We start from the raw sequence: 21512 nt of genomic DNA, 5'->3' as shown, positions 1-21512 counted from the left end.
TGGGTGACGAAGCTGTTTCCTAGTTCCCGTTCAGGCCTGGCGCCAACATGCGTCTTAGGCGATCCGATCACAAGTGGACGGCTCTAACCCGTCAATTCACACCTGGTTTTAAAATGCATCTCGGTTGACCACTTGTGATCGCATCTCAAATCCTTGCTCTATCAGCAAATAATCACCTGCATCAGACCAAGTCATCATCTTACAAGCCAATGCCAGCTCTGAACGGGGCCAAACCTTTATTGAGAACTTGCAGTCTGACAGAGTGGTAAAAATAAATAGATGAAATCAACGGTTTCTCCCTCCATACTCTCAAAACACATACACTCGCACAGCTTTCTTTGTGTTTCTCATCAGCTCCATAGCAGACTCCACTATGACAATTGGTGTACTGTGCTTTTTTTGTTGTCCTCAGCATGTCCTGCTTTTGCTGGCGCCACATATCACAGATCACGTGGCAATTTGAAGGGTCAAGTCTCACGTATGGCTACTGCTATTAGTTAACTGTCTCTTTGTAGGAGAGTCTCTTACTCTCTGGGCAACACAGTGGGTATGGACAGCCACTCCACCTGGCAGACACACCACGTCAGGCTCACTGAAGGTGTTGTGGCACAGGTGGCATCCTTTCTTTTCTGACACAAAGATTGGTTTCTTGCGGTCTTTCAACTGAGGAGAAAATACATGAAAGAAGCGTTACAATTACAGAAAACGGTAATTTAAAAAAAGTAGGGCTGGGCAAGTTAAGGCGTTAACTTTTCAATCAATTAACAGCGTTAATTATTTGATCATGCGTTAACTGCATTTTTTCATTTAAAAAAAAGTGGGGCTTTTACTTTGAAGACGATAACTTACTTCCGCCCTTGGGCTTCCGTAGCATTACCGGATTATTTGCCGACTTCAGCCCGACGCGAAAGCACGTATTGTTCTGTAGTTTTTGTCCTTAACTAGCACCGCGCGAGACAGTCGCCTCTCAAAGCTTCACAAGCGGTCACCGGCAGCTCGCGCTGCAAACTCAGAGGACCCGGATTGAACAGTAATCGCGCATGCGCGAAAAATCCTGTCAGCTGTCCTTCACATCTCCACCTCATTCAACCAGACGTTAGTGCACTTGTTCAAGCCAACACAGACTGGGCTTTTACCACTGAGGAAGAAAAACTGAACTGAAAACATGAAAAGCACTTATTGCTTTTGTATAAAGTTCATTAATTGCTGTTCTTTAACATTGTTAAGGTAAGCAACAAACTGAACATGGACCAAAGAAGAAGTGGTTTGTCCCTCACAAGGACCCTTACTACTTAACAGTACCTGTTCAAAACACACACATGTATGTATGTATGTATGTATGTATATGTGTGTGTGTGTGTGTGTGTGTTAACTTGTTGTTGATCCAGAGTGCTGTTATATTGTTCTGGTAACATTACTTTAAAATAAAAGCTGCAATACACTAGTTTTTTTACTTCATTGTTGAATTTGGCGCATAATGCAATTAATTGCAGAAAAATCATGCGATTAATCGGATTATTTTTTTTCCAACTTTGCCCAGCCCTAAAAAAAAAAATATATAACTATACAGATTAAATTCAAAGAGAAAATTGAATAATCCCCAATATGATTAAGACAATAAATGCTAATGTGTCAATACTAAAACATGAAAAAAAATTTTTGGGGGTATTTTTATAAAATAAATTAAAAAATATTCATGACAAAGAAATTTAAAAGATTTGAATCTGATAGAGATCGATCTCACTCAATAGGACAATCTACTAATTGCAAACATTTATCAATAATAATAAAAACAGTTAAACTTCAACTGAAGATCTAATAAATGATGGCGTCCTACTCTGTAAATCAACACACTGAACAAGTATAGCAGTCAGAGGAAGAAGAAAGTACGAACTTGTCTCACTAATTTGCATGTTCCTTTTTAAATCGTGTCATGCATTTCTCACCCGATCATGCAGCAGTTGAAGGTTTTCAGATTGGGCTAGCCCCACAGCGATCCGGGAGGTGCGGCAGGCATGCATACTGGCCCTGATAGCTCGACCCAGAAAGGGCCGTAGCAGCTGCAGTGACCAGCCCTCAGGGAGCATGCGCAGGACCCGAACTGCATCGAACACCTCGCCGTGCCGATTTAGGAGGTCCACTGCTGCCATCTCCAGGTCTCCACCTCCTGCTGCAGTCTGGGGTTTCCCCGGGGGGTTCCCGTCTAGATAAACCCCTAAGAGCAGGTGGAATAGCTGCTGTTGATACGCCGAATCCCGACAAGAAGAGGCCCATACACAGAAGGCCTCAGCAGCTGGGAAGTCTCTCAGCTTGTGGACCAATATATGCAGTGCTTTATCATGCTCCTCCAGTTTTCCATGTAGCGTTGCACGTTCAAGCAGCAGTTGTTCACAGTTCTCCATCTTACCTAAACAGAGCAGGAGAACATGACACATTTAGGGTCAAAACCTTAAAATACTGCAAAACTGCATTTATCAAAGTTCATGAGATAAAGAAAAGATCCTTCTTAAAAACAAAACTTGTGCCTCACCTAAAAGAAACTGCGGACAGTAAATGTTGGACACCCTAAGCAGAGCTTGGAGCCTCTCTCGAGCTCTGGAGATCTGATCTTCATCTGTTGGTGACTGTGACAACAGGGACAAGACCCGCTCCAGGTACAACACGGCCAGCTGTGTGTGGAACTTCTCTTTCTGCATCCACAAACACAGGAGATAACAATCTGAATTCAATCAACTTTCTTGGATGAAAAAAGAAAAAACTGTGTTTGTAAGCAGCATTTTTCTAACTACCTTGATCTCAACTTTTATTAAAAATGGTCTCAAAACTGAATTACAAAATAACATAACACAGAAAGACAGTATTGTGGTTGAATACCAACAGGATTCACCTTTAGAAAAACTACTGACATGCCTATGAGACACAGGAGCATGTCAGTAACCAGCAGATCATTTTGTGGTTGGACTGGCCAGATTCTCAGCACTGCTCAAATAACAATTATATTTGTTAAATGAGGATAAAAAATAAAATAAAATAAAATTCATCCATCACTTTCTTACGTATTTATGTTGCAGATCTCTTGGGAGGAGTCAGGCAGTAACTGAAGGCGTGCATAGACTTTAAAAAGGCCACATAACTCACAGGTCAGAATTGCAGGAGGAACGACTGAGCCTCTGTGTCTTATGTGACCAGCTTTATTTTTAGGATGTGTTCAATAGTGGGTCTCTATCCATAATAGTAATTCAATTCAGTACTTGGAGAACTGAGGAAATGTCTCCAATGATGTGTGCTTCCCTGCAAGAAGGTTGGGCTTTGGATCAGCTGCCACACAACACCTCTGGGGCTTGCACAGAATGTGTGTTGCTCAAGATCACTTCAACAGAGCCTTGTTGACATCAAGAGCTAAACCAGAGGCTCCCAGTACTCTCTCACCAAGAATCCTTTGTATTGTACCTTTATCTGTCTCTCCAGCACCAGGTGTTCCAGGTAGAGAAGCAGCGCCTGGTTGTGCTTTTCCAGGTAAGAGACAACATCATCAGGGTTCAGTTCCGGCAGCGCTTTACTGGCAGGCCTCTTCGTAAAGATGTGGACACCCATCTATAAACAAAAAATAAGAAAGGTGGGTTAATACTACAGCTCTACTATTTCTTCGAAACATGAGAACACTAGACAATAAAATGGAGAAAGCATGCAGAATATATGACACTCAACGCGTCACAAGAAAAGACAATCTGCTTTTTCCATTCAAGCCACACATGGATGGAGCTGTATGCTGGTGTGTAAATATGAAGGCTCTTAATGCAAACTTAAAGAAAACTAAAGAAATGGCTTGTGATCACATCTTTCCCACCATCGTGACTGTTTTAAGCACTTCTATTTAATGTTCAATTTGGATTGTAGAAAATTGTTACTTGTTTTAACTTTGTATAATTATGCTCATGTGCTGGTTATAAGTATTTTTTAAAATACAGATTTGTATGGTTTTACCCTTTTAGCCAATATCTCAATTCCTATTGGCTAATTTGCAGTTTTATTTTAGGTTACTCACTGGGCATTTTCCTTTAATCAATGAAAGGAATAAAATTAATGCAACTAGTTTAAATTTGACCAGCCCTAATAACCTTGAGAGCAGAGTTAGACATATGAGGTGACTTGAGGTACTGGTAACCTACGGTGGGATCCTTCCGCAAGGCCCAGTCTGCATACTTCCACACAAGATCCAGGTTGGAGCAGGTGCAGAGGAAGTCCACAATGTACTCATAGAGGTCAGCTCTTGTGGAGTCCTGCAGATCCCCATCTGCCACTCGAATCCACAGCTGTCAGAGAAAAATAAAGAGGGAATAAGTTAAATACCTGAAACATTGTGTTAGTGCTGATCCTGCAGTGACACATTTTAGGCGAACATACCTGAAGTGCTGCTGAATCCTGACCATTATAATGATAGAGCAGCCCAAGTGCAAAATATCTAGGAGAGTGTGAGAAAGACTGAATGAAGCAAACCTCTGTCTCATGACTCTCTTTTTGTACAAAGTGAATGAATTGGCTCGACTAAACTGGACACAGTATTTAACCTTTAACATAGAGGTAATTAACAAGTGCTAATTAATAGCTGTAAGCATATGACACCATCAACCAGAGGCAACTAATTTACCCTAAATCACTCTTCATCAATCAGTGCAGTCACAATTACTAAATGTGTGATTGCTGTCAGAGATTAATTGTATTTGTGTGTCCATTCCAACAACAGCCCTTCTACAGAATGTGGAGGCTCTTGAAACTAGGAAATCTGTGAAAATGCAACAATTGTCTGCATTTTTCATAACTTACTTTTAAAAGGCTTAACTCAAAACCAAAAATGATAATAACACACTTGTGATATTTCTCCAGCCATGGGACACTGTCTGCTACTAGGCAGGCGTTGTCTGAAGCGAGCAGGTCTAGAAGGCTGTCATGATCCTGTTCAGCGTACAGCTTTAATAGTGCAGTGTCCACGTCCTCTCTGCAGCCATTGGCCACTTCTGTGCTTCGAACCTGTGTGTAAGTAAAACAAAAACATTATGCAATACATCTAGCATATTATCAGGACCACTGACAATGACCTGGCTGCAAAATGTGGAAATAAACAATTTTCTTTTACTCCATGTACCTCTCCCAAATAAGTGATTAGGAACTTCTTGCATTGCAGCATTTTTTCCTGGTCGCCCTGTGCCAGGTGGTTGAGATCGGCAAACTCGTGGAGCGGAGGGTGGCAGCGTGTGAATGAAGAGGAAGCTGGCAGCAGCAATGGGTAGAGAGATATCAACTCCCGCACATCCAGCTGACCCTTCCTGCAAATATAAAAAGGTAGCAAAAAACACAGCGAGTAAGCAATCAATAACTGAAAGCCAAAAACTACAGGAAAAACAAAGCAGTTATTGCACACAAAATCTCATAGCTGCACAATCTTCATCATTTGTAGCAATAGAAATGATTGTAAGTGCATCAGAGTTTTTCCTGATCCAATGTGAGGTCCTGGCACAGGGATGTCATGTGTACAGATTGCAAAGCCCTCTGAGGTAAATCTTGTATTTGTGATTTTAGGCTATACAAAATAACCTGAATTGAAATGGCAGAAAATTACACCATTTTGAAATTCTTGTCCAAAAATAAAAACAAATTCAAAGTGTATCAGACAAATAAAAACACTATTTAAAAATGACTAAACTTTTTTTATTGATGAGGTAACATAAGGCTTGCTGGACCCAAATCCTACAACTAAATAGAGAACTTTAAAACAGTAACAAACAGTTTTCACAAACAAAGTAACACTGACTTGGACTTTTACCTGAATTGTTCTTTAGATTCAAGAAACTGAAGTTGGCCAAACTGTATGAAACCTGCCTGCTGCAGGATTCTTTTGTGCAAAACCTGTTAATGCAGAAAGAGACAATATATGCTAATGTTGCAAAAGTTTACATTAAAATATCTTAACTCAGGCAGAGCATCATCACTGATTATGATCGATAATTCACACACATCAAACACAATGTTTGTTACCTGGAACTTTTCTTTGGGAATATTTTGCTGTGCTCCCTCTGTGAGGATGAGCGCCTCCTCCACTCTGTGACTGGCTAGTAAATCCTGGATCTGTCTCTCCAGGGGCAGCGGCACCAGGACATAAACTGCCTTAGTGGAAGCCAGAATGACCTTTCCTGAAACATACAACACTCACAGGTCAGGACTTCACTCTCAAACAAATATGTCATAGTTTTTTGTTATGTATATATAAATACAACCACCAGACTCAGTTTATTCTTAATCCTGTAGTTTACATATTTAAAAGTCTTAAACCCTAGTAAAAGACAGCTTCATGTGTAGCGCTTCACTTGCTTATCAGTTGTTGAACTGAAAGATTCTCTGTAACAGGATGAGGTTGGTTGCTCCAGATTCCATTGAGACTCCAGTGCACTCAAAAGTACCTAAAAGGTTTTGGTGTCCGAGTCCAGCCCACCAAAGCATTGACTCTTTCTATCCCTGAACTACTGAATATGTAAAGCCTTTGTCCAATTCCTTTTTTCACAGATCTGAGCCACAAGGAAGCACTTCACAGTTAAAGACAGGGGTTGTAATGGTATGTTATTTTCACAGTACAATACGCATCTCAGAAAATACCTTGTTTAAAGAAGTTGCAATAACAGAAGCATGTTAGTAACACTATATTATTTAAATTAACTACTAAATAAAAAAGTTTTTTTCCATACCCTATAGACAAGCAAGTGTACAATGTATGACAACCAAGCATTTTAATACTTTAATCCTATAAAGATACGATTTTACACCATTCATATGGGATGGAACAATCAAAAGGGAACTACCAATTTTACACAAGTCTGTTAACAGGTCTTTACTGCACATGAGGGAGCTGCTTTTTTAACTGTCACTTGTGAGTCTGACAGCATTATAGGAGTGCAATGCTGAATCTGTGTAGTATTCTTTTAAACCTAGGTATATCAAAACATAAGTCATGAACGGCAACATAGTTGATATCAATAAATGGTTACATCTGCAGGAGGCAGAACACTTGGTCACCCTAATCTATCGTAAACATAATGCTACCGTCAGGTGAAACATCATATAACAGTTATTCACCTTCTTGTTAGATCATTTAGGAGCTTGTTGACCTTGTTTTACACTTACATGTGTTACAACTTAAATAAATAAAGGAGAAATAAAATCATATGATCACTCCTTTAGATTGATTTTGATAAATATTTGGTATCATTAGATGACATGTGGAAAATCCTTAAGAAAGCAATATGTAATAATACCTTCAAAGTCTTGCAGAATGTGTCCATCCCTGAATGAAAGGGTTTGTTTTAGCTGTTGGTCCAACATGCTGTGGATAGTGATGAAGCTTTCATCCAAAGCAACCACGTACGGAAAACACACGGCGGCACCAATCACGCTCTCTGACCAGTTGACTGGAGCCCGCTGAGATACCCCTTCTGCATTGGCGAACATTCCTAGGGAGGGACGTGGAGAAACAAGTACAGCTATTATAATTTTTGACAGAAGAAAAAAAAGTGATTAGTATTAAAACAGTTAAGTCAAGAAGTACTCACAACGTTATAAAACTAATAGATACACACAGGGTGTGAAAAATTGTATTTAAGCGTGATAGATGCTGTGCATGAAGGAAATGTATTCTAAAATGTCCGCTAAAATTTACAGCAAAGTGCATGCATAATTCACAGTTTAGGACTCTTCTTTTAAATAGCTGAGACAACTAAATTAAGTGGTGTCTTATCCCTGCGGGTACCCTGTCTTTCTCCTGACTTACCCAGACCACCATGTGCCGCTAAGAGGAACTCCTCCCTTCCGATCCTCTTCACAATGGGTCTCCTCTCTTCACTATTGTAAGGGAAGAGGTCTTGAGAGGCTCCCGTGTTGTAGTTCAGAATCATGTACTGTGTAGTGAGGGCCAGGCACAAAAAGTAACCATCAACACTGACGGCACAAGGCTGCTCAGGAGTGGTCACCTCTTTGACCAGCTGCACTCGGTCCTCATACACCATGTAAATCTGCACTGTACGGCGCTTGGAGGAGAGCACGCCCATCTCCACACAGAACGGGTCACCGTTCACGGGGTTCTCGTTAATGCAGAACGCTGTCACACCTCGGATCTTGGCTCCACCTCCTGCCGCCGAGGGCACGGTCTCCAGTGTCACCATGTCGACCAGGAAGACAATCCCATCACAAAGCACTATCAGACGCTCCAAAGCAGAGGCGGCGCGCAGCTCAGCAACTGGTTTCTTGAGGCCCAGATATTTGTGCAGCAGCTTCTGAGCTGAGTAACTCAGTTTCCCTTTGGAAGAAGTGATCTCATCCAGTAGGAAGTGGTGGATGAAGCAGTCATTGGTGCCCATGTACAAGTGTTTTCCACAGCATTCAATGCACTCGATGTTGATGCGAGCTTTGTCGCCCATGAGGAGATCTCTCTCCACAGCGGGGACTAGCTCAAAAGCCTTCACACTCATCTCAGCCAAGGCATCTACACTAGATGATGCAAAACAGACAAATCAAACAATCACATTACCAGTATACTTTATAAAAAATCATTGTGAAGTCACTGGCAATATAGCGGTTCGGAAATAACATATGCTGATATCCGAAACATTTTTTATATCTTAAGGTTTTGAAGTATCAGTTGGGCATAATATCATTCCGAAGCTCTGGAGAAATTGTAGATCATTTCATAGATCAAACAATGAATTATCTAATTGATTCATAAAATGAGAAGAGTTGTAGAAAACCTTCTATACAACCTCAACAGCGACAGAAATTAGTTTGTGCTTAGTTAAGATTTGGCACTCAGCCTGAGTCTCACGTTGTGGACTTAGGCATAGGATCAATGATTAAAAAGCAACACGTGAAAGGGTTGTTTGCCTAATAAATTAACCTCATATGTATTGACACATGCACATATTCTGTATTGTTGGTTTTCCTTTCATTTTGTTCTGTTCCTTCTTGGCCTGCTGTAATGCAAGTATTCATGTCCACCCATTATGGGCTGGGCACTTTGTGGTTGGTAGTACTATTACAAGAATACTACTTGTTGCCTATCCACCATCGTCATATAACTAATTGATAGTATTTATTTGCTTAGTCAGAAATGTTTAATCCATCTTTAAAGTCTGACATGTTTTCGTAACTCAGCTCCTTCTCTACTCTTGCATAATGCTAGCTAACGCACATCCTCACAAAAAACCATCCGAGTAATGTAGTAAAGCTAAGTTAGTCATATTTCCTAAACAGTGCTGATGTTGAGTCGAGATTGTGAGTATTTTCAACAGTTCTGGTGAACATGAGCTCACATATTATCTCATGTAGCGTTGCTTCAGTGGTGACAGCTGAAGACCTGAAGGCTAGCGAGCTAAAGGCTAACACCAGTCGTTAGCTTACGTTAATGGTCAACGTGTACTGGTTACCATTGGCTGTCTGCTGCTGGAAGACTTTGTCCGTGAGTTCAGGTATATTAAGCACAATAGGAGGTTGTGGTCAGATTTAAACCATTTGTCCTGGGTGGCTTCTGGGCCAGCTAGCGAGGCTAACGTTAGCTCAAAGGCACCACCTAATAAACACAGAGCTGGATTCCCACTGTGGTTCATGAAGGCGGTGACGGGTCGTGTTCCCAACCGGCCTCCTCTCCTCCCCGGAGACTGTGCTCTCTGTCAAAGACCCTGCGCACCACATGCCTCCCTAGTTTCTTTCGGAGCAGTTGGCTCAAGCATACCTCCCGCTGCACACGACGCTCAGGACGGCGGGCCGGGTCTCAAGCGACAGGCCTTTCTACTCCGAAGACAGCCGCCACGACGTGTATTTACTTGCAAACATTAATATAGCCATGGTGCTCGGGTCGGCACCGGACAGACAAAGTGGAAAATAGAACTTGAATGGCACCTTTAGGTCTTTCTCGTTCAGTATAAAACGCCGCCCATATGCACTAAACTCTTGCTGGTTGCTGCAGGTGATACGGGGGTGCGTTCAAGACCGTTTCAGCAAGGAGCAAAGTTGTTAGGTTTCTCAACACATTTCAAACTGACCTCATATATATAGCCCCCCAAAAAAACAATAATAAATGAATGTGTGTTACACACCTTCATCCTCAAACGGGAGTGCAAATTATCTCTAGTTTGTTCACCCATATACATGTTGTGGAGGGTGCCAAAGATGCTGAGGCCGAATACATCTATTTCACAAAAGACATTTTCATATGTCATAGCAGTAAAACTACACGTGTGTTGAATAATATTATTGATTGCATTGCACAGGAGAGGCCTTGGTATTGGACACTTAATTGAAAAAAAAACGAAAAAAATAACGTTGACGTTATTCCACTTGTAGTTTCCCTGCTATGAAAAGTCAAACGCCTTTAGTGAAAAGTATGTTTACATAAAATGTGATAATTGTCTTAAACATACAATGTTACTGATACATCCGCTTAATGATTATTAGTCATATTCATATTATTATTTATTGTAATTACTTGCTGTTATTGTTAAATGATTACTTATTTTATTATTATAGATTAAGCTACTAGGCATAATATTTAGTGGTTGAAACATTAAAGTCATGGTCAAGAAACATTAAAGTCATGGTCAAGTTATTGCCTCACTAATTACGATCCAGTGATATAAATATTATTAGGATGCCATTTTGCATAATGAGTATTTTACAACTAATGACCATATAAGTCAGAAGTAAATACTTTATACTTTAACGCCATATTCCATCATGACTTGAGTGAGTGATTGCCTTTGTCAGGTTAAAAAAAGAGTGTTGTTCTTTGTAGCATAAAAGAATGGAGTGATTTTTGTTTTACGTTTTGAGATTTAAACAAAAAACAAACAAAAAACAGTTACTGACGGTAAAGGTTCCGACTGTCTTTGAACGCAACTCGGCCGCTTTTCCCCCAAGATGCACCTGTCCAACCGAACTGTCTGAGAAAAGCCATTTTGTTGTGCTAGCTAGCTAACGTTATGTGGGAAAGAAAGCCACCTTTAATGTGGGTCTGTTTTACTAACGCTAATTATGTCGCTTTCGCGAAATGCAACAATTGAACTCATTGAAATCTGTAAGTAGTTGAGGCTGGCACGGACTAGTCCGAAGGAGCTAAAGTGTTGTGGTGAAGACGAGAGCTGGGAGCTAAAGTGTGCTGCAGTTTCAGATAACTCACTGTTAGCTAGCTATCTGTTTACTGAGCGTAGGGTAGTGATGTTTTCTGATTAAGCAACCCAACGTTAGTTCGGGTTCGTTCATACATGTGTATTACACACACTGCCTATTCTGCCCTCAAAAGACCACACGTTCAACAAAGAGTCTGTGTCGCCGACAGTAAATAAACAGGCGACTTAACCACCTGACGTCCACAGTAACTTAGTAAAACACTTGGACCATACAGCGGTAAACCTACGCGCTAATCTGATAATGGCAGAGGACACCCGACAGGACAAGAGAGCCAGCTTCTCTGCTATAACGGAGCACAACACCAACGGGATGGCCAGGACCTCCGCTTTGGCCTCAAGCAAAAGTGGCGCCTCAAAGAAATTAGTGATCAAAAATTTCAAAGGTAACGTAGCTAACTCTCTCTGATATCTTTTTCCTCTTGTACTCCCAGATGAGTTCACTATGTGATCAGAAACTAAGTTGCTTGTTCACTGCGCAGTGAACAATGTGTTGACCGATATGATCTGATTAGCACATGTGTTGTGTTTCACACCAGGGTGTCAGTGATTTACCTGTTTTTGCTTGATGCACTGATTTGATGGGCCGTGATGATTTAAAATACTTTTACAATTTCTAGTCTAGTACAATTTCTGTCCCAATTGCACATATTTGTTGCAGCAACTTCAGGTTTAAGTGTGTGTGTGTGTGTGTGTGTGTGTGTGTGTGTGTGTGTGTGTGTGTGTGTGTGTGTGTGTGTGTATATATATATATATATATATATATATATATATATATATATATATATATATATACACAAACATATTTTCTTCTACATTTTTTGGGGGTGTTTATAAGTGATTATTTGTTAATTAGGGGATAATTGATGCAAGGTCAGGGCTAGAATCTTTGGTTAACATTAAGTAACCTTTTCTCATGGTCAGTTAAGCAGACATGGTCTGATATGTATTACATACTAATACATATGTTATTATCTAAAAAGACTCCAAATAACAGTTAATGTGTTCTTTTAATAAAACAATATAAAACTGAAAGCTGTCTCTACATATGTGCAAACCTCTTCCGAAATAATTCATGTCTGACCTATTAACTATTTAAAGAAACCATAGTTGGATTAACTCAGTAAAAAAGCCTCAACATGAACAAACTGTTGTAATTGTTAATTGTAGGTTGTTCCAATATGACCATATAATTAAGATTGTGTTGTGTATCTTTGCATTTTTGACCAAAATATATTCAATACGTTTTATTGCAGATGTTGGTGAGGAGTTAATAAACAATTACATCTCGTCGTTAATTGTTTTTACATTTGACAAAGTCCTTTGAAAAATGGAACCTGACCACATCAGAATTGATAGTTTCTAAACCGGCAGCTTATGTTTTGTGTTAAACACTGTCCAAATGCTGATATTGTTTAACTTGCATATATTAGTTGATTTCAGCCCGTTTGGCAGTTTCCATTGTGTATACATGTATATTGTTTCTGGTTTTGGTTGTAACAGACAGGCCAAAATTAGCCGAGAACTACACTGAGGACACGTGGCTGAAGCTAAGAGACGCAGTGGGTGCCATCCAGAACAGCACCTCTATCAAGTACAATCTGGAAGAGCTCTATCAGGTTTGCTGAAATTATTATTATTATTATTTTTTTAAATTTAGACCAACTTTTTCTTTTGTTACTGGGAATATGCATATTGATTTTCCTTTCATTTAAAAAATAAATAAATTTAAAGTGGTTTTACGAAATTAAATGGAAACAAGTGAACAAATCTGACAAAGAAATGTGATAATGATAGATAGATGGATGGATGGATGGATGGATGGAAAGATACTTTATTAATACCCAAGGTGAAATTTGTTACAGTGCTTATCATTTGTTAAATATCTATATAAATCAAGTGTTCATCTTGCTTGTTCTCTTTTGCTCTTGTCTCTTCTCTGTGTTTCTCTCCTGAAGGCGGTAGAAAACCTCTGTTCGTATAAAGTCTCCCCAACGCTGTACAAGCAGCTACGTCAGGTCTGTGAAGATCACGTGCAGGCCCAGATCAAACAGTTTAGAGAATATCCTTTTTTGTGCACAACCATGTTATCGGGCACAGCAGTGATGGTAGATATATTACCTTAAAACAAAGTCAATGTTGCCTTTCTCTCCATAACAAGGAGCAAACCTATGGTTTTGACAGTAATTCGCAATGTGGTTTTGTTTGGGGTTATTTTTCCAGCTTCAAACTTAATTTAGGAAGTCTAGGCTGTCCTGTCACACCTCAGGTGTTGTTGCAGTGTTTTCTCACAAGTGGTCAATATACAACAATTTTGGCATTCATAATTTACATTCCCAAATCCAAAACAATGGGGCTTTAACAGGCAGTGGCTGTCACTTGCAAATCATGCAAAGATTCTTGACATATTGTACACTAAAACAAGATGCTGAATCACAAAACTGTCTTAAATTACAAGCCATAGAACCTTTAATTGATGTCCCCAAGTTGCTTAATAGTTGTTTTAGGCAGACTGGACTTGCTTTATGGACTTCAAATATAAGACTCTCAGCAGGCTCAGTCAGTACAGACCATTAGTGTCACCCAGCTTCAACATCAAATCATTTGTTGAGCTGGGGGCTTTATACATGCCGCTTAGACACAAGATACTGTCAAGTACAGACATTAAAATGTTTGATTCAGTGACATAAGTGATTTGAAGATTCTTCCTTAACATGGAGCTCACAGAGTCTTTGGACAACCTTTCCTTCCTGAAGCGAATGAATCGGTGCTGGCAGGATCACTGCAGGCAAACTGTAAGTGTGCTGTTTGACATGTATACATTTCAAATGTTCCATTAATAGGAGACTGTCCTTTTTAGACTGCTCTTATTTTTCTCTTTCTAGATAATGATCCGAAGTATCTTTCTCTTCCTGGATCGCACTTATGTGCTTCAGAACTCCCTCCTCCCCTCCATTTGGTAAAGTTAGTTATTGCAATGCTGTGTTTCTTAAGGTTTACTTAGAGTAGGACGCTGATGTTACGTGTACGTTGCAGGGACACTGGGTTGGAATTGTTTCGTACCCACATTGTGAGCGACAGTGCAGTTCAGAAGCGCACAGTAGATGGCATTCTGGAGCAGATCGAACTCGAGCGAAACGGGGAGACGGTAGACCGGAGTTTGATCAGGAGCCTGCTCGGCATGTTGTCAGACTTACAGGTACCCTATCACCTGTTCACTCCTGTCCAAAGCTGACCAGTAAAAAATAGACTGAGTCTGTGTCTTTCATTGTTTTTAACTTCTCTCTAACTTGTGTTCAGGTTTACAAAGATTCCTTTGAGGAGAGATTTTTGCTGGAGACCAATCGCCTGTATGCAACAGAGGGACAGCAACTGACGCAGGAGAGAGATGTGAGTAGGGATGGGTATCGTTTGGGTTTTTTCCGATACCGGTGCTAAACCGATACTTTTAAAACGATACCGGTGCCTAAAAGGTGCCTGAACTGATACTTTTTTATTGCCAAGGCCATTTTGTTCTTCAAATTGAACAATATATTAACGATTGAAGTGTACTATGAATATAAAGACATACAAAACACTTCAAACTACACTACAGCTTCAAACTTTTTAACTTCAAACTATAAACAATATATATTTATTAAAAAAAAGAACAGACCAGCTTAAGGTGGCCTGATAGGGAGCGTTTGCAACAGAACTCCACTCAGAAACGGTTGGTTTCTATAAACTGCTGCTTTACTGGACAACAGGTTATCATTAATATCAACTGGAGAGCTTTACTGGACTACAGCTTTGTTCTAACAAGCATAGGACGGCAAAAGCTCCTGAACTCATGTTGTCCTCCCAGCGATCACTCTGTGAGCGCACTGCGTGTGCACGCTGGTAGCCCCGCCCCCTTGCGCCCCCCTGCGTGGAGCAACATGAGAGGAAGCAGAGCAGTCACTGCGCTCTGATCAGCGCTATTTTAATAGCATCGATACTAAAAATATGCAAAATCCTATCTTTTTAGTATCTGTATACCGTGCAACTTTACAGAGCAGTGTTGAAAAAGGCTCAGGCACCGAAATCCGCGTTGTGTTTCGGTCGGGTAGGTACCGGACGTCTTGGAACCGGTGCCACATTAGCACCGGTTCTCGATACCCAACCCTAGATGTGAGTGAGACTATTAATGCATCTATGATTTATTCATCAGTTATCTTTCATACACTTATTGCCAAGAATGCGCTTCTCATCTGTAAACTCCCTGAATATGTGTTTTTGTATGTGTCCAGGTGCCTGAGTACCTGCACCATGTGGCTCATCGGTTGGAGGAGGAGAATGATCGTATCATGAGCTACCTCGACCAGAGCACTCAGTAATTATTATTATTTAATTTTAAATCTCATGTTATTATGATGTACAACTGAGACATAGAGAATAACCTAAATATAGTGTACCATTCATTCTCAATTACTTTGAAACATTAAGGCAGGATGTACGTACTCTGCAGTATTATTAGGGGTCTTTTGAATTTTAAAGTGTCACTCAAAATAAATACAGTTTACAATTGTATTTGTTTTATTGGCTAATTATGCATCAAGGTGTCAATGCCTTACATTTCCAGTACACATCTACATTAAATGTCCAATGCTCTTTTTTTATAAGTATTTGCATTTTTACTGCTCACATGATTAAAAATGTTCTAGCACTTCTACAATTTAAAACATTTTGATCTTATAGTGTAAAAATATTATTTGAGGGTAAACATGCAAGAGAGTATCAAGTCAAAGACCCCAGAGCCTTCTTATTAAACCCAGTTTTCATTAGCTTTCAACAAATAGTTGATGAACAATAATAAAATTAGCTGTCCAGAGAGGTTGGAAGGATAGATATGTGCAAATGTCTTCCATCATTGAATAATCTCCTCATTCTTTCTCATTGTTTCCAGGAAGCCACTTATTAGCTGTGTTGAGAAACAACTTTTGGGAGAACACATTCCTGCAATGTTACAAAAAGGTACGTCGACATGAAATACTTTAATAAGTCCTCTACTTTAGCATGCTTAGGTACTACATGTCTGAAATCAGTTTTTTTGTTGAACTCCAGTGGATTTCTGATTTCTGATTTTCACTCTTGCGTATTACTTGAAGCTGTAGTTTGTGTTGCCCTTCATTTGGTTTCCTTTACTCTGTAAGGTGTTCTACCTTTCTTATTTTGCACATGCAATAACGGTGTGACATGTTTGTGCCAGGTCTGAGCCCCATGCTGGATAAGAATCGAGTGACTGAGCTGGCCCTCCTCTACCAGCTCTTCAGCAAGGTGAAGGGAGGACTCCCCACTCTGCTGCAGTTCTGGAGAGATTACATAAAGGTACAGCTCAACCAACATGCAGTATACAGAGACACACAAGATAAAGCATTACCATCATGTGTCCAACAATTTGTAACCTTTCTCTGGTCGTAGTCCTTCGGTGGAGAGATTGTATGTACCCCAGAGAAAGACAAGGACATGGTGCAAGATCTGCTGGACTTTAAGGACAAGATGGACAACGTGGCACAGCACTGTTTTACGCGGAGTGAGGGGTTCATCAATGCCATGAAGGAGGCCTTTGAGACCTTTATCAACAAGAGGCCCAACAAACCTGCTGAACTTATAGGTGGGTCCAGCAAATAGATGACACACCATGGCGGTCAAGCTCGGACACATAACACTTTAATGTTGCTTACATTAGTTTCAGAATGTGATAACGGCTCTCTTGGTTTATTGCTTCCCATCCAGCTAAATATGTGGATTCAAAGTTAAGAGCTGGGAACAAAGAGGCTACAGAGGAGGAGCTGGAGAGAATCCTGGATAAGATCATGATAATCTTTCGTTTCATACACGGTCAGTCACCCTACGACCGTGCGGTGAATGTGGCATACGTTTGCTTTCTCACTCAAATAGTGTCGCTAGCCACAGTGAAGCTTGTCACACTTTGATGAGACCTATTGTTGTCTCCCTCCAGGAAAAGATGTGTTTGAAGCTTTTTATAAAAAGGACTTGGCCAAGCGTCTGTTGGTCGGAAAGAGTGCGTCTGTTGACGCTGAAAAGTCAATGCTCTCCAAGCTCAAACATGGTGAGTCTGAAGTCTTCTGTTTTGAATTAGCAAATATATTGCTTGCATTAATCCAAATCCTCATCTGGCTCATGGGTGGATGGATGTACCTATACCCAGTATTATACATGAACAGATGATGCATGAAAGTAGTCAAAGTTAAATAAAGTCTGAGATAGTCTTTAATGGGTGCACATGCGAGTTCTGATATTTTGTGGGTTTGACTTCCAGAATGCGGAGCAGCATTTACCAGTAAGCTAGAGGGGATGTTCAAGGACATGGAACTGTCCAAAGATATCATGATCCAGTTCAAACAGGTACCTTCAGTACACACACACACACACACACACACACACACACATACACATACACTTACACACACACACACACACACACACACACACACACACACACACACACACATACACATACACATACACTTACACACACACACGCACACAGCCCCTGGTTGCTGAAAAAAGCCAAACATACCAATGCAGTTGTTGAGTAGTTGCAATGTATTTATATTTGTTTTACCCTACCCACACACACACTTTACAATATGTGTATGCATTCCACTGTGCTGTCATCTAATGCACTTTTCATGCGTAATGTAAAAGTTATGATATTTTTGCTCAGTTTATACAGAACCAGAGCGAACCAAGCAACATAGAACTTACTGTCAACATCCTCACTATGGGCTACTGGCCTTCATACACACCCATGGAGGTCCTCTTGCCCCCAGAGGTAAGAACTTGTCTCTTCGTCCACATTATGCTTTATGAGTCACGGAAGCGTTTTTTGTGGGTTAAGTCAAATTTTGAGTATCATTTTATTTGTTCAAACAACATTAATCTATTCATGTATTTATTCAGTGTGCTGATTTCTGACACACTTGGGCAGCAACATGAAGTTATTGAGGAATACAGTTCAAATAGGTTGACTGTTGTACTAATCCTACTGTTGAACATTGAACTCTGTAAACGTATCTTTAACAGACTGTGTAAAGGACAGTCTGGGTACACATTTCATATCTTCATGTTTTGGTAGATGGTAAAACTGCAGGAGGTGTTCAAGGTGTTCTACCTGGGGAAGCACAGTGGGAGGAAGCTGCAGTGGCAGCCCACACTGGGCCACGCTGTGCTGAAGGCGGAGTTCAAAGAGGTAGGGGCATTGAGAAGAAAGACAAACTGGCTGGAGGATACGTCTGAAGTTCACTTACAATGACTACTTTATTGTGCAGGGTAAGAAGGAGCTGCAGGTCTCGCTGTTCCAGACGCTGGTGCTGCTGATGTTCAACGAGGGAGAAGAATTCAGCATTGAGGAGATTCGCACTGCCACTGGCATAGGTCATACACGTCTTTGAACATGTGGTACAACTATTCTATTGTTAAAGAGGTTCCTCTGTATCACAATCTTTCTCTCTCTCCCGTTCTGCACAGAAGAGGAAGAGCTCAGGCGCACTCTGCAGTCCCTGGCCTGCGGAAAAGCACGCGTCCTCAACAAGAACCCTCGAGGGAAAGACGTGGAAGATGGAGACCGTTTCAATTTCAACAATGATTTTAAACACAAACTGTTTCGCATCAAAATCAACCAGATCCAGATGAAGGAAACGGTAAAAAAAAAAAAAAAAAAAGAAGAAATAATGGCACATTTCTTTCATTTCTTCACACACTTTTTTTATTTTCAAACACATTTTCCTTACAGGTAGAGGAGCAGGTCAGCACCACAGAGCGTGTGTTTCAAGACAGGCAGTATCAGATCGATGCCGCTGTGGTGCGCATCATGAAGATGAGGAAGACCCTCAGTCACAACCTTCTGGTATCAGAGCTCTACAACCAGCTGAAGTTCCCTGTAAAGGTGACACTTATTATTATTATTATTATTATTATTGATCGTTTTATCCGTTTATTTTTTATTTTTACTTGCATCCTTACTTATTTACTGCATATTTACTTATTTACGTATTACTTACTTGTTTTTATCCAATTTTTTATACTTTCACTTGTATAGTTAAATGTTCTTTGTTGTTGCTGCTGCTGTTGTTGTTGTTATGTCGTTATGATGCACCTTCCACCAGAACAAATTCCTCGTGTGTACTAACTTACTTGGGCTATTAAACGTTTCTGATTTGGATTCTCTGACATCTTAAGCATCATACTCTCACTATTAAGATGTTTATTCCATCTCTCTCACACACACACACACACACACACAGCTGAGGCCTGTCTCACGAATCCGGGTTAACATACCCGGGTTTCCCTCCGTTATCCAGCTGCACTTAACCAGATGTCCGCGGTCTCACTTTTTGGTCTCACGAAGCCGGTTATCAACTCGTTAAGTCAACCCAGAAGTGTCTCATCTAGATTTGTGCTCGTGTACACGAAAGGGGCGGAGTTGACTGCATTAGACCAATCATGCACAATGGAGAAGCTGCCGAGAGCAACGTATTTTACAACAGAGGAGCAAGCCATAATCTTGAGACTGTACGAAAAAGATAGTGAAAGAATACAAAACGCAAAAAACAAAAAGCAACTCTGCTGCTGCCGTCAGAAGCCGCAAGGAATCGTGGCAAAAAATCGGCGACTCTGTCAATGCGTAAATGACTTGGATTGTAATATTAAATCACTGTCTCAAACGTATGTGCCTATTTTGATTATCTTTTCGTTTTAACAATTTAACCTCATTTCAGTTGCAACCCCTAAAAGAACATGAGAGCAAGTTAAAATGAAATACAAGAACATAGTTCAAAATAGTATTAAGTTTAAGTTTATTATAATATCTTCCAGGCTTCATGTATGATGCATAGTCTCCACAACAACTCCAACATGTATGATGTGAACTATATACATGCATAGTCTCCACAACAACTCGAACGGGTTTTGCCGGTCACGAAACACGCGCTCTCTGCAGAGCGCTGCTCTTACTATCCGTGCGCCTTCCTCAACGGGATTCTGTAGAAATGGGCGGGACATTTTTCCAGGACAATGTTTGGCCAGTCGGCGTCTTATATCCCCGTTGAGCTCTTATCCGGGAACTTAACCTGCCCCGGAGCAGGTTAGGCGTTCAGCGTAAGTTACCGGGGAAACGTACCCCGCTAAGAAGTGAACCAGCTTCGTGAGACGGACAACCCAGAGTTAATCCAGAAGTTACCTCGCTAAACTGAAATCCAGCTTCGTGAGACAGGTCTCTGATCAGTATCTAACTTGCTTTTCTCTCCACAGCCGGGTGATCTGAAGAAGCGGATCGAATCGCTCATTGACAGAGAGTACATGGAACGTGACAAGGAGACTCCAAACCAGTACCACTATGTTGCCTGAAGGGATACAACTGTTACTGCCATGCTTTCCTCAAAGCAAGCATACAGCTGCCCCCTAAAACAGCATTACAGCCCTCCAGCCACCTGACTCTCCTCTGGTGCCCGTCTTTCCCTCCATCCACCACCCTGGACGCAGCGTCCAGATCCCACAGAGCTCCAGAGAGACGAGAGAGACTTGGCTGTACTGCCCCCACCTTGTGTTATCTTTAGTGGGTGGCCCAGGTTTTTGATGGACTTAAAAAAAACAACTGCGAATGCAAAACTCAACTGAATAACTAGCACTTTCCTCTGTTTTTGTTTAGTTTTTTTCCTCCCTGGGATTTGGATTTTTCTTTTTTTTCTCCACCATGTTGCTCTAAAATCACTTATTTTCTACCATAGTTGGTTTGTCTTGAGTTTTAAGATTTCTTTTTCTCTCTCTCAAGGCGTTTACTTTGTGAACAGTTGCATAAATGGCTGAGTGTAAACCTCATTGGCTGGTTGCTTGATTTGTCAGAGAAACAACAGCAGAAGAAGAGACTTGAGAAGGATGAAGTGGGCCAGACACGTTCCGGTTGGAGGGGAGGGTTCATTGCTTGTAACACAGGAGCTAAATGACAGGCCTGCAAGCCATTTGGGTATTTCTTTGGGTATCTTATATGTTTGACCAAAATGTCCAATGTCATGTGCTGACGTTTTTTTTTTTTGTAGATCAGATTGTATTCTATGTAAGAGTGAGAAAAGTGAACCTGAATAAATTGATATTTAATGATTCAATTAATGATTTGTAGGTAAACAGCTAGTGGTAGTGTTTTTTCTATGAACACGTCAGCCCCTGTTGCCTCAGTCAGCTTGAGCTACGTGGTTTATCATGTGGACAGTGTGCGACTCCTTTAGTCTAATCTGAGTTCATCAAATTAATCTT

At 40.7% G+C, this 21512-nt stretch overlaps 2 protein-coding genes across 6 annotated transcripts; one reads left to right on the top strand and one right to left on the bottom strand.

Moving 5' to 3' along the window:
* Positions 1-212: 212 nt before the first annotated feature.
* On the bottom strand, positions 213-9989 carry tgfbrap1 (transforming growth factor, beta receptor associated protein 1). 4 transcript variants are annotated; one of them, XM_068579912.1, is made up of 13 exons: positions 9770-9989; positions 7817-8532; positions 7305-7499; positions 6034-6188; positions 5822-5904; positions 5144-5324; positions 4868-5028; positions 4405-4462; positions 4170-4313; positions 3451-3594; positions 2531-2690; positions 1947-2407; positions 213-663 (listed from the first exon to the last, which is right to left on the bottom strand). In XM_068579912.1, the coding sequence occupies exons 2-13, from the start codon at positions 8511-8513 to the stop codon at positions 475-477; spliced, it is 2628 nt and encodes an 875-aa protein (XP_068436013.1). In that variant the 5' UTR covers positions 8514-8532; positions 9770-9989; the 3' UTR covers positions 213-474. The 4 variants fall into 4 exon arrangements, with proteins under 4 accessions (XP_068436013.1, XP_068436031.1, XP_068436022.1 ...); XM_068579930.1 differs by having other exon boundaries at positions 7817-8527; XM_068579921.1 differs by lacking the exon at positions 9770-9989 and adding an exon at positions 9439-9728.
* Positions 9990-10982: 993 nt separating this feature from the next.
* cul4a (cullin 4A) lies at positions 10983-21359 on the top strand. 2 transcript variants are annotated; one of them, XM_068579963.1, is made up of 21 exons: positions 10983-11110; positions 11409-11605; positions 12723-12838; positions 13178-13282; positions 13946-14014; positions 14105-14178; positions 14256-14418; positions 14520-14609; positions 15488-15570; positions 16144-16211; positions 16447-16565; positions 16659-16851; positions 16974-17078; positions 17200-17310; positions 17521-17606; positions 17929-18036; positions 18340-18453; positions 18533-18638; positions 18732-18904; positions 18997-19149; positions 20514-21359. In XM_068579963.1, the coding sequence occupies exons 2-21, from the start codon at positions 11464-11466 to the stop codon at positions 20607-20609; spliced, it is 2274 nt and encodes a 757-aa protein (XP_068436064.1). In that variant the 5' UTR covers positions 10983-11110; positions 11409-11463; the 3' UTR covers positions 20610-21359. The 2 variants fall into 2 exon arrangements, with proteins under 2 accessions (XP_068436064.1, XP_068436054.1); XM_068579953.1 differs by having other exon boundaries at positions 11010-11041.
* The last annotated feature ends 153 nt before the right edge of the window (positions 21360-21512 follow it).

Source organism: Clinocottus analis, unplaced genomic scaffold, assembly GCF_023055335.1.
Source record: "Clinocottus analis isolate CAN_PGR_092001 unplaced genomic scaffold, fCliAna1.0.p SCAF_1, whole genome shotgun sequence".
In the NCBI taxonomy this organism is placed as follows: domain Eukaryota; kingdom Metazoa; phylum Chordata; class Actinopteri; order Perciformes; family Cottidae; genus Clinocottus; species Clinocottus analis.
The sequence above is the reverse complement of the archived record's forward strand: the minus strand, read 5'-3'. Positions and strand labels throughout refer to the sequence as shown.

Bases quoted from the DNA above. Each gene is read 5' to 3' on its own strand.
- tgfbrap1 (XM_068579912.1), bottom strand. From the start codon at position 8,513: ATGAGTGTGAAGGCTTTTGAGCTAGTCCCCGCTGTGGAGAGAGATCTC. The intron at 7,500-7,816 runs GTAAGTCAGGAG...GTCCCTCCCTAG, and splicing joins AGCGGCACATGGTGGTCTGG to GAATGTTCGCCAATGCAGAA. The intron at 5,905-6,033 runs GTAACAAACATT...CTGCATTAACAG, and splicing joins TTCCCAAAGAAAAGTTCCAG to GTTTTGCACAAAAGAATCCT.
- cul4a (XM_068579953.1), top strand. From the start codon at position 11,016: ATGTGGGAAAGAAAGCCACCTTTAAT. The intron at 11,606-12,722 runs GTAACGTAGCTA...TGGTTGTAACAG, and splicing joins AGTGATCAAAAATTTCAAAG to ACAGGCCAAAATTAGCCGAG. The intron at 14,015-14,104 runs GTAAGTGTGCTG...TTCTCTTTCTAG, and splicing joins AGGATCACTGCAGGCAAACT to ATAATGATCCGAAGTATCTT.